Genomic DNA, 13,148 nt, shown 5'->3' on the forward strand with positions numbered 1-13,148 from the left:
CAAAATTATTTCTCAATAGTAATAACTAGGTGAAAAATGGGGATAATGCCTTCAAAATTCTAGCCCAAAATTATTTCTAACCTACAACACTTTAGCCAGCCAAATGAATAATCAAATATGGATGCAGAATAAAAATAACTCTATACAAGGTTTCAAACATGCTTCTTTCCATAATCCATTATCAGAAAGCTACTGAAAAAATGTACTCTATTCAAAGGAGGTAGGTAAAAACAAGGGAGGAAGTATGAGTAGTAGAGAGTCTAAGATAGGAAGAAGGCATAGGGAGTTCCTAGAAGCACAACTAAATGCTATTCAAAATTAAGCAGAACTGAAGTCTCCCCAAAGGATATTTCTATGGAAGAACAAATAAAACTGACACAAATATGTAAATGTTGAAGTATACTACATAAAGATTTGCATTTCTATTGAGGAATGTTGGGCTAAACTACTAACATATATGAAGGAAAATAGGCAATTATCAATGGGTATATTAGCTCCTGGAAAAAAATTTTAAATACAAAAACAAAAATGTTAATTACAGGCTATCACATATCACAGTTAAACAGCAAGCAAAATAATTTAAATACTGATTATTAATTTAATCTAAAAATTAAATATTAAAATTAAAAAGTTAAAAAAAAACTCTGACAGTTAAATCCTCATCTTTTCTTGGAGATATTATCTAAAACATAAAATTAGGGTGCCTGGATGACTCAGTCAGTTAAGCGTCAGACTCTTGATCTCGGCTCAGGGCATGATCTCACAGTTTGTGGGTTCGAGCCCCATGTCAGGCTCTGTGCTGGCAGTGCAGAGCCTGCTTGGGATTCTCTTGCTCTCCTCTCTCTCTTTGCCTCCCCCACTTGTGCTCTCTCTCAAAATAAATAAACTTAAAAAACAATAATAAAAAGCAAAACATAAAACCAGAAAGAGCACTACCAAACTTTTATTCAAGAGCCTCCTCATACCCAGAATCACATACTTCTCCTGATTTTCTAAGTTCCCCCTCTCTCATACTGTAAGGATCTCATTAAAACTACACACTTTCCTCTATATAATGACGTGTAGAAATATGGAAGTGAATATGAGAAATATCTCAAGCATTTTTAAAGTGAATGCCTCTGAGGAGAGTAATGGGGCAGGAGGATACTGATTTAGCCACAGCTTAACAAAACCATTTGACTTTTTAAAACATATACGTGTACTACTTTGATAAAAATAAAAATTTCATGTGAATCAGCTTGCTGATTCAAACCAAATAAAAAAAAATTTTTAAGTTTGTAAAAAAGCAAAAAAGAATGCCTTCTTCAAAACATACCTCAGGTCATACCTCTACTTTAAAATAAAATTTGTCCCCTAAAAATTGAAGTTCATTGGGTTCTCCTTTTAAAATGTCTTCTGGATGACTATCAATTAAACTCATCCAGGGTTATGATTATGCTAGATTCAATTATGTTTAAAAAATTAGCAAAGCGCTATCTTTACAAATAACCAACAGCTACTCTATCCAGCCAAGATTTAGTACCACAAATGCTAGATAGAATTCAGGAAAGTGGAGTAAAGAACATCAACATCTTCTCCTTAAAGAGATCACAATGTTTTACAGTATGAGATATATACAAGAGAAAACAATCAGGAAAACATCTAATTTTTTATAATATATATGGAAATAATTTCTAAATATATCATAATAGATATTATAATTCTGATTCACTTCATTTTCCCCTGTCCTTCCCTCCTTACAAGACTAGAATAAATGAAACTATATTTTCTCCAACATTACCATCAGCCTACTCCTCCAACATTCAGGAAATGACAAGTGTTCATAATATCATAATTAAAAATCATAACTGTCTTAAGAGAATCTAAATGTAAGCCAAGGCTCCCTAGAACCCAAATCAGATACAGTCTGATTTAAAAAATTTTTTAAGAAGTTTGCAGAAAATGGATTAATTTCAAATTAATTTCAAATCTTCTGATATTTATAAAAGAACCCAAAAAGACGATATAACTTTATAAATATTACAGATCAAAATGCATCTAAATTTATTACATTTGATATACTGAAAGTTAATATGGAGTGCTGGAAAAAAATCTTGTAACACTAATATTGACACATTATGCTTTTCTTAGTTGGACTATAAAAGTATAGGGAGCATGATATGTAACTGCTCTTCACTCATTCAGATTTCTTGGTTTAAACACAACAGCATTTTTCCAATCGTCATTTACATGCTCACATCATCAGTACAGCAATGACGACTAGATTTTAAATATTTCTTTTTTTTTTTTTTAATGTTTATTTATTTTTGAGAGAGAGAGACAGAATGCAAGAGGGTTAGGGGCAGAGAGAGAGGGAGACACAGAATCCGAAGCAGGCTCCACCCTCTGAGCTGTCAGCACAGAGCCCGACGCGGGGCTCGAACTCATCAGCTGTGAGATCATGACCTGAGCTGAAGTCGGACACTCAACCGAGCCACCCAGGCACCCCGATTTTAAATATTTCTTAACAGCATTCCTTAAGTAGATAATTAAAGCTGAGATTACAATAAGTGTCTAGAATCAGGTGACAACTGCCCTGGGAGAAACCAAGACACCTAGTAAACCATTTTAAGGGTAACTTTTTTTTCAGTATAAAACAAATGCAGAAAAATACTTACCCCGGCAATATTCCATTAAGATAAGCACTTCCCATACATTATCACTAATTGAGTTAACAGCACAATCCAAGTAACTCACAATATTTTTGTGACCAGACAGCTCCTTCTGTGTAAAAAAAAAAAAAAAAAGAAAAAGAAAAAGAAAAATTAAAAAAACATACATTGTAAAGCTCTATTACCAATGATTTGAAGTCTAAATTAATATATTTGAAGAATTTCACAAAAGTGAATTAAGCATACGTATAGAATCTGACACAATTCAAAAAGGTTTCAGTAGTTCCAATGAAAAGTTTACTTAATGGGCGCCTGGGTGGCTCAGTTGGTTAAGTGTCCAACTTCGCCTCAGGTCATGATCTATTGAGTTGGAGCCCCACGTCAGGCTTTGTGCTGACAACTCAGAGCCTGAAGCCTGCTCGTTTCCCTCTCTCTCTCTGCCCCTCCCCCGCTCAGGCTCTGTTTCTCTTTCTCTTTCTCAAAAATAAACATTGAAAAAAAATTTTTAAAAAGTTTACTTACATGTGGCTGCCATTTTCTAACAGGCAAATATTCAATGAACACTAATTTTTTTTATGTTTATTTTTTAGAGAGAGAATGAGTGAACAAGGGAGGAGCAGAGACAGAGGGAGACAGAATCTGAAGGGGGCTCTGTGCTAACAGCAGAGAGCCCAATGCAGGATTCAAACTCACAAACCAGGAGATCATGACCTGAGCTGAAGTCAGATGCTTAACCACTGAGCCACGCAGGTGCCCCTTTGAACACTAATTTTTAAATTCAATCAGGAAAAAAGAGATGGTTCACTCAAAACCAAAAGTCTCCAAAATAAGTGTGCAAGATAGTCCTTTGGGACTCAAGAATAAAATATCAGAACTTTTACTTATATTTATTTTTATCCAAAAAATTGTTTAAATTGAAGCTCTAATATTTATGAACTTACAATTACACTCTCATTTGTTTGTTTTGCCTACAAAATACTGTGTACCCAGCTAAGTGGACCTATGAATGTATATACTTTTAAACTAAATAACATACAAAATGAACAACTGGCTAAAAAATTTTCTATTAAGTAACCACAGGTTAAAGATAATACTAAGGGCGCCTGGGTGGCTCAGTTGGTTAAGCGTCCGACTTCGGCTCAGGTCATGATCTCGCGGTCTGTGAGTTCGAGCCCCGCATCGGGCTCTGTGCTGACAGCTCAGAGCCTGGAGCTTGTTTCAGATTCTGTGTCTCCCTCTCTCTCTGACCCTCCCCTGTTCATGCTCTGTCTCTCTCTGTCTCAAAAATAAGTAAACATTTAAAAAAAATTTTTTACAAAGATAATACTAATAATACAAGACAATAAGAAAAAAATGGCAAATCTGACATTTTTGTTCATAGTACAAGATAATCATCAGCATATAATGAGGTTAAAAATAATAATCTATTTAGGTCTGTCTGGAAATTAAAAAACAATTATCAACAATACTTTTTAAAATAAATTTACATCCGGAGCAGCGCCTGGGTGGCTTAGTTGGTTGAGTGTCCGACTTTGGCTTAGGTCATGATCTCTCACGGTTGCTGGGTTCCTGGGGTTGAGCCCTGTGTCGGGCTCTGTACTGATAGCTCAGAGTCTGGAGTGTGCTTTGGATTCTGTCTGACCTCTCTCTCTGTTCCTCCCCCATTCTCACTGTCTCAAAAATAAATGAACATTAAAAAAAAATAAATTCACATCCACTATCAATAATAAACCTGGTTTTAACTGAGATATTATTTATATGAGATATTACCTAACAGTAGCTGAACATGTAATTCATAAATACATAAATATAATGGGAGATGGGTTATCAAAAAAAGTTGGATGACCACTGCTCTAATGAGCTAATCTCCCTAAATTCTCTTGTTCAAAAGCACAGAATTTGAGTGCTGCTGCTACTGATGATGACCAAATTTTACATCTCTGAAAATTACAGAAATTCTATTGAAAGCAAGAATTATGGCGCAATGGCACCGTATCTAGACACAAGTTAGAAAACTTAGACTAAGAACCCCTACTATCTTGAGGTAAATCTCTTCACCCTTTTGACTAATAGCCTTTTTAAAAAGTTTTTAAAGAACAAATCTCAAAGCATAATCAAGTCTAATCTAACCAAGGAATAGGGACAATAAAAGAATCAGGTAAGTCATGTTATATAAATGTGCCTATCTTTGAATAAAAGGGATCAAAATATGTGTATTGATAAAGATGTTGATACAAAATGGGAAATCTCTCTCTTAGCAATTGGATAAGTAGGAATGATATTAAGAACTGTTTATAAGGATGTGGAAAAACTGGAATTCTCATACATTGCTGGTGTGACCATAAAATAGTTCAGCTGCTATGGAAAAAAATTTAGTGATCCCTAAAAAAGTTAAACACAGAATTACCATAACCCAACAATTCCACTCCTAGATATAAACCCCAAAAAACTAAAAACAGATACTCAAATAAATACATATACAAACACATTCATAGCAGCACTATTCACAACAGACTAAAGGTAGAAATGGCTTAAATGCCTATCAATGGTTTTAAAAAAGTCCATCAACAGGTGAAGAGAGAGAGAGAGAGAGAGAGAGAGAGAGAGAGGCAGACAAACACATACAATGGAATATTATTCAGCCATAAAAAGGAATGAAGTACTGATACACTCTACAATGTGAATGAACCTCAAAAACATGCTAAGTGAAAAAACCATACAGAAAAGGTCACATACACAAAAATTTTATATATATGTATATATACAGCACTTGATAAACAGTGGATGAGGAAGAAGAAGAGAACAGAAGAAAAGGAGAGAAGAAAAGGAGGAGGAGGAAGAGAAAGAAGAGGTGAAGGAAGAAGAGGTGGAAAGAGAGAAGAAGTAGAGGGAGTGCGGAGGAAGATGGGGAGGAAGGGGAGGAAGAAGAGAAGAAAGAAGAGGAAGGAGAGGTGGAAGAGGGGGAGGAAAGGGAACAGGAAGACAAGGGAAAAGAAGAGGTGGAGGAAAAGGGGGGAAGAAGAGGAAGAAAAGAAGAGGAGGACTAGGGGGAGAAGGAAGAAGAGGAAAACAACAACAAGCCATCAGAGCACTGAGAATAAGACACCCTAGAAAAAAAGAAACTTTCATTTTGTAGTTTTTTAACCGTTTAACCAAATTACTGAAATTCTGTCAATAACCTATTAAAATATTTTTTACTTCTCAATATTTAAAAAAAAAATTCCCTTACTCATAAGGGAAGATATGGATATTTTACCATATATTGCAGAGTACATCAAAAAAAAAAAATAGTAACAACAATAAACTTTACTGCATGAATTTGAAAATGAAAAGCAGGAGCACCTGGGTGAGCATCCAACTCTTGATTTCAGCTCAGGTCACAATCTTACGGTCTTGAGATGGAGCTCATGTTCATGTGAAGCCTGCTTAAGATTCTCTCTCTCCCTCTCTCTCTGCCCCTCCCTTGCTCATGCTCACGCATGCATGCCCCCATTCTCTCTCACAAAAATAATAAAAAATAAAAACAAAAAGCAAAACTAATTGTTGTTGGTGAATATAAACATAAACAGTGAATGCATTAAACACCCATGGGAATAGTAAACACCAAATTCAGGACAGTGGCTTCTTTTTGGATGAGAATGTATATACTTTTAAACTAAATAACATACAAAATGAACAACTGGCTATATAGTGATATAGCTAGGAAGGAATCCACTGAAGGCTTCAACTGTACCTGTACGATTTTAATTCTTAAGCTGGATAGTGCATAAACTGATATTCATCACATAATTCTCTAAATTTTTCTATTCTCACAACATTCCATAACTAAAATATATTTTAAAAGACAGCGGGGGAGAAAAAGTAGAGTAGTTTGCCCATCAAACTACAATAAGGAAGCAAGGAAAAAGGAGAGGAAGGGACTGGCTATATTTAGCCTTAAGTGTGTCTATAAAGAATGCATTTCAAAGGTTTTCTAGATGCACATAAACCAATAAACAGCTTGCCAAAAAAGCTAGTTAATGTTTTAGTGCAAAACCAAAAGAAAATACACCAAATTCTTACAATGGAATTACTCTTTCACTTACCATAATTGTAATTTCCCTTTTACAAATGTTGAGGTCTGGCATGTTATTGACATACATTCTCTTCAATGCATGGCGGATTCCACCATGTGTCCGCACCAGAAAAACCGTGGAGAATCCACCTAGAAGAACAAATAACGATTAATTAAAAAGACTCAGAAACTGCTATCAAATCATGGAATATCACTGGGGAGCTTAATCTCAGTGGGAAATAAATTGTACACAAGACAAAAATAACAGTAAGCAATCATTTTATTAGATTAAAAACAAAACACTGGCTTCTTATGCTAATCACAAAGGAATACATAGAGAATAACATTCATCTCAAATGAATATGCTTCTCTAAGGGTGCCTGCATGGCTCAGTCAGTTAAGAATCCGACTTCAACTCAGGCCATGATCTTGCAGTTCATAAGTTCTGCCCCTCCCCCACTCGTTCTCTGTCTTTCTCTCTCCCAAAAATGAATAAACTTCAAAAAAAAAAAAAAAACAAACAGAATATGCTTCCCTTTTAAAAGTTAAAATACTAAAATTCCATTTTGCCTGGGAATAGCTCTTACATAATATGTGGAAAATGTCACAACATAACTGTATTACTATATACTTTGGCACATACTAGGACTGCCTACCCACTAGCCTCCCCCTCTCTGTGATAACAAAACACTGATGTTATTTGAAACATCAACAGGATCAGATGGGTGGCTCCCTCTCCAGTTCCAAGGGATGAACCAACATTGTTGTAAGGCGATAATGGGAATCTCATTTCCTGTTGTCAGTAACTGATTTAGGATAGGACATGTAACAAATTTTGCCATAGGACATAGGGAAAATTTGCTGGGGATTTTAGGGAAAGACTGTCCACCCAGAAAAAAAAAAGAGAGAGAGACTTGTGAAGAAGCCCATGATCTTCCTTTGGCTTTTGGATTTTGTGGTATATGAATATGATTGTTTAGACCTACTGCAGCTATCTGTGGCAATGGCAGAAAAAAGGATCAGAGAAAAAATGACCCAGAACACTGACACAGTTAGGCTACTGAGTTAGACAACTCTAGAACTACCTCCTTCCAGAACTCTTACAATATATAAATGTCCTCATTATCTATGTCACAATTATATGGACAGTCTGTTAACTGAACTTGAGACAAGCAAATCTGAAACACATTGCTAGGTATTCTAAAGAACAATTACTTCCATCACATCTAAGCAAATTCTACCTGACGTTTTTAAAACCCATCTTGGTATAAAGATTACTGTGTTGTTTAATGCAGTTTAAAACAAAAACTGGTGCATCACTTTTATCAATTTGATAGGCCTTATAAAGCACATCCTGAGCAATGATACAGCACCTGCACTCTGATTCAATGCAAATCAGTGAAAGGAAAAGCAAACTTTTGGGGATAAAATGGTAGGGGGAAAAGAGCTCCTAAGACACTCCAGAATCAGTATGAATTCAATCCAGGGTCTCCATATCCCCATCTGTAGTTACAGGAAACTGTAAGTCTCCCACCTTCTAGATTTGGGTTTCTACATATATATACAATGTAGGAGAAATAAAATCAACCAACCCACAAGGCAGTTATCAGGAGAGAAAAAGGCGGTATTTGGGAAAGATATTTCAGGTAAAAGCTCTAACAGTGCAAGGTGTTTTTTTTTTTTTAAGTTCACTTAGCATTGATTTCAGATGCAAACATTAACAAATTAATAGCACTAATAATGTGCTAAACTACTCAAATTTTATGAAAAAATTAAAGAAAATGCTAAAAGTTAGATCTAGACACGGAAGTAGTATGAGTATAGATCAAGATAAATCATTTAAACAGCATTTGATTTTAGATATTTATCTAGAGATTACCCTAGAACAATGCTTCCCAAACATAGCTATACATAAGAATTGCCTGGTGAGCTGGTAAGACAGAGAGAAAGAGAGAGAATGAATTTATCTTTAATAGTTTTCCAAGTTCTGACCACAAGTCTGAATCAGAAAGCCTCAGTCAGGCCTAGTAAATATACTGCTAAAAATCCCCCAGCTCATTTTATTCTTCTACCTCTGTTTATGTTCTTATGAATATATAATAATATAAAATATAAAAATATAAAATATAAATATATAAAATAATATAAAAATATAAAATAATATAAAATAATTATATAAATAATATAAATAAAGTATATAATAATATAAATAAGTTATTAACCAGGGGGTGGAGAGTAGTCTCCCAGCTGTTTCTGATATACAACCTTGTTAAGTATCCACTGAACCAGAGAAAAAGTTCCTAGACAAATCATGGATCTTATATATCCATTCTCAACCACCCACAAAACAAAGTAAATTTATGCCAATGAATTAGCAAAATTAGGGAAAAACACATTAAGTTTTCTTCATAAAACCCTTGTTCTTAAAAGCTAGTTTGTTAATTTTATTCCAAATTAGACATAGATCTGAGCAAATGTTTTCTAACTTTCTAACATCAACTGTGGATTTATACCTAAACAAGGTAAATAATGGTCATGAATAGTGCCTGCTTTGAGAAAAGGAATAATGTATTTGCATTTCTCCAAATACTGTATTTTCCAGCATTTTCTGATTATTTATAAGCTAATATTATTTCTGTTGGAATAATGCATGTACTAGGAAGTAACTAACTAGTTAAAACATTATAGTAACTCAAGAGAGGAGTATCATCTGCTTGCCACCAACCCGTATCTACCAAATGCTTCAACACATTTTTCCTCCAAGAAGTCTTTCATGACCAATCCAATTCATGCTCATCACTTCCTCAGAATTCTTATCTAGCGTTCTGACTATATTATCAAGTACTTCAATTCTCAACTCACTGGATACATATATCACAAGATTACTGGCAGTTACCACAAATTCCACTTACTATATATTTCTATGTCCAATTCAAAATACAGTTCAAGTCCAAGTCAAGGCACAGTTATTAAATTAATTCTATATTTTCAATTCCAAATATGGGACTAGGAGGGTACTATTAACCATTCCATATATTCTCAAAATCCCAAGAAAATAAAAGAACTAATCACAGATACTGGTCTGGCAGAGTAAAGTAGGAAATAAATGTGTATTTATGAAAGCTAAAATTACTACTATCTTTTGTAATCTACAAATCATATAATATAGGCATTCCTTCCAATTTGTGGGTATACATTCTGAAAAGCAATGATTATTAGCCTCCCCATTTTTTTCCAGGGTAGGACACGGGGTTCACATGCTAAAACAATTCCACGAGCTTCCTAACTTATTAAATATCACCTATTTTGTCCCCAACCCAACACAAAAAATAATCATATTTAAATGAAGGAGTGGCTTTAAGCCAATCTAAATTTGTTTCAATTAGCAGTATTAAAATAATGACAATGTAGCTTGCACTTGACTGAATACCACCTTGGAAAGCACTGCTCTAGAGACGCCAGGTGCCCTGGGTTAACTGTTTATGAATGCAGGCATATGTTTCTACAGACGAACTTTTCCTCCTGATAAACCAGTAGTTATTCCTCCTATTAAGCCATTATTTTTCCATGTTTTCATTTATCTTACTTTTAATTTGCTGATGGTGTATATATGTATTCAGAAATGTATTCAAAAAGATAACATGGAAGAATGAAAACATGAATGATAGGACCAGTTTATTTCTTTATCTTCCCTGCACTTCCTCCGGTACAGATGTCAATTTACCAACTACAAGTACCCAAAGGAGTAGGAATTCATCAGTAACAAAATAATCCTGAGAACAGGGCTAAGAAGTCCACTGGGTTACGCAAACAAGAAAGCAGCAAGACCTAGATATTAGATATTAGTTTTATATCGTAGTCAGCCTGAGATAAATCATAATGAACAAGCCTCCATTTGATTTCAAGTGCCAGCCACCTAGGAAATCCTCCAATTACCTTATACTCGTATTAAGTTTGTTTTTAAGGTAACTTTAATGTAGGTTTTATCCAATAAAGTTTATACAAATGTCTGGTTTCAAAACATATATATCCCTATATAAATAAAGTGCAGCGTCTCCTCCCCCCCCCACTGGTTTTTGGACAAAAACAGAATCCTCAGGGCACCTAGGTGGCTCAGTCAGTTAAGTGTCTGACTTCAGCCCAGGTCATGATCTCACGGTTTGTGGGTTTGAGCCCTGCATCGGGCTCTGTGCTGACAGCTTAGAGCCTAGAACCTGCTTCAGACTCTGTGTCTCCCTCTCTCTCGCCCCTCCCCACCTCATGTTTTGCCTCTGTCTCTAAAAATAAATAAACGTTGAAAAAAAAAATAGAATCCTCTACATGGACTACAGTAACACATGGCTTGACTCATTCTTTTTTTAAAAAAGCTGTATAGTATGCTATACCACATAAGTATTACAAATTGATCATCTCCAAACTGTTGGTCATTCAGCTTAGTCTGGCATTCTATTTATCTTTTGCCATTATTGACAATGATGCTGCATTAAACACCATTGTACAATCATTTTTAAGGACTGGTGTTTTGTTCCTGTAGCACAGATTTCCAAGGAGAGTCTAGCAAAGGAAAAACACATTTCAAATTTGATACTGCCAGATGAAACCCTGAAAGGTTATGGCAACTTCCAGTAGCAACATTAAGAGACAGTTTTCTCACATGCTCACTAGAAGTTACTAAGACATTTAAAAGTTTGCCAACTTGAGAGAAAAAGACTCAGGGCATTGTTATTTCTATCTTGTTTTCCTCTCATTATCAAGGAAACTGAGCATCTTTACTTCTTTTTTGTTGGCCACTTACATTCCCTCTTCTGTGACTTGCCTTCCTATCATTGGTTCCTTTTTCGAAAGGGTTACCTTTTTCTTTCAATTGTAGGAAAGCATTATAAAACTCTCTTAACATACGAGAAGTACAAATATTTTCTCCTGGTCTATCATTTGTTCCATTAGGTATGTGGATGGTGTTTTTCAAATTTAAAAACACATGTTAAATGTTTTTATGAACAGAAAAAAACAGTATGCAGGGACAGACACCAAGCTTGGCGCAGAATCCTACAATTAAGGGAAGAAGAACAATTTTTCCTTCATTTGCCATTGTAGTGTTGGATGTTGTAAGGGGTGTATGTTTTACTGGTAATTGTTAAATAATGTAGAAAACTTATTTTAAGTAAATGAGAAAAGTACTTGTCACCTTAAAACAGAGAAAGGAAAGCCACTGCTATAGGGTAAAAGCAGCATACAAAAGGAAGTCACACAAAGTCAAGAGACTTGCAATTAACTTATGGTGGTCTCAACCCTAGCATTTACCACTGTACTCCTCCATAAATAAAAATAAAGGATCTTTTTAAATTTGTTTAATGTTTGTTTATTTTTTAAGGAGACAGAGCACGAGCAGGGGAGGGGCAGAAAGAGAGGGAGACACAGAATCCGAAGCAGGCTCCAGGCTCCGAGCTGTCAGCACAGAGCCCGATGCAGGGCTTGAACCCACAAACCATGAGATCATGACTTGAGCCGAAGTAGGATGCTTAACCGACTAAGCCACCCAGGTGCCCCAATAAAGGATTTTCAAAGGCATAAATCCGTAAGGTCAAAGAGAATGAAAGAGACAAGACATGTCAACAAAATTTTGGGAAATGAAAAACTTACGGACACATGGTAAAGGATTAAACACAACAGAGAAAGACCACCCAAAGCATTTGATTGGGAGAGGGAGGAAGGATGAGCAAGAAGCAAGCCTAGTCTAATGGCATAAACCTGAAAAACTAAAGAACTACAGGGGCCTTTTGAATGCAATGATGCAATGAGAAAATAAGAAGAATGGCTTAAAGACTTCATAGAAGTGGTCAGACCACTAGATTCCTTACCCCATTCCAACATTATACCCAGGCAGGATGAGCGAAACCAGCGGTAACCTGGGACCCCAAGCACCATTTGGAGGCATGGGGACAGGAGAGGAGAGGGAAAAGTATAGTCCTAAAAATAAGAGAATTAAGTAAAAGTCTACATACTGAAAAGATAATCTCCACCTCAATTCAAGACCACTGTTCAGCTACAAGAACCAGACATACACACATACAGTGCAAACTAATCACCACAGATTAGAGAAGTTCTCTTCTTGGAAACTGGATGGAAGAAAAAAAAAAATACAGAAACTGAAATTTGGGAGTCACACAATGAAAACAAAGTAGCTTTCTGACTCATCACACTAAAGTGAAACCCTGAATTAAGAAACCCTTGCAATGTGCACGAACCCCTTTCAATCATCATTTTAAAGAGCCTCACTCTTAAAAAAACCACAAAAAAAATGAAAAACAAAACAACAACAAAAAAACCAGACATCAAAGTTTCATCATTCACAGAAAGCCTCCAACCTAAATAAGAGATGAAAAGAAGCAAACAGGAAAAAAGGAACGTTGAAGAGATGCTGGGAGCTAAAGAAATCATCCAAT

The 13,148-nt window shown here is 35.4% G+C and overlaps 1 protein-coding gene across 3 annotated transcripts in view; it reads right to left on the bottom strand.

Moving 5' to 3' along the window:
- BMP2K (BMP2 inducible kinase) overlaps positions 1-13,148 on the bottom strand; it is a 124,126-nt gene that overhangs the window by 70,679 nt on the left and 40,299 nt on the right. For all 3 annotated transcript variants that reach the window (XM_040480335.1, XM_040480328.1, XM_040480321.1), the window contains exons 2-3: positions 6,737-6,855; positions 2,658-2,763 (exon numbers count right to left, since the gene is read on the bottom strand). In XM_040480335.1, coding sequence (XP_040336269.1) covers positions 2,658-2,763; positions 6,737-6,855 — 225 coding nt within the window. The remainder of the gene's footprint in view (positions 1-2,657; positions 2,764-6,736; positions 6,856-13,148) is intronic.

Source organism: Herpailurus yagouaroundi, unplaced genomic scaffold (genome assembly GCF_014898765.1).
Source record: "Herpailurus yagouaroundi ecotype Mexico unplaced genomic scaffold, PumYag 28, whole genome shotgun sequence".
In the NCBI taxonomy this organism is placed as follows: Eukaryota; Metazoa; Chordata; class Mammalia; order Carnivora; family Felidae; genus Herpailurus; species Herpailurus yagouaroundi.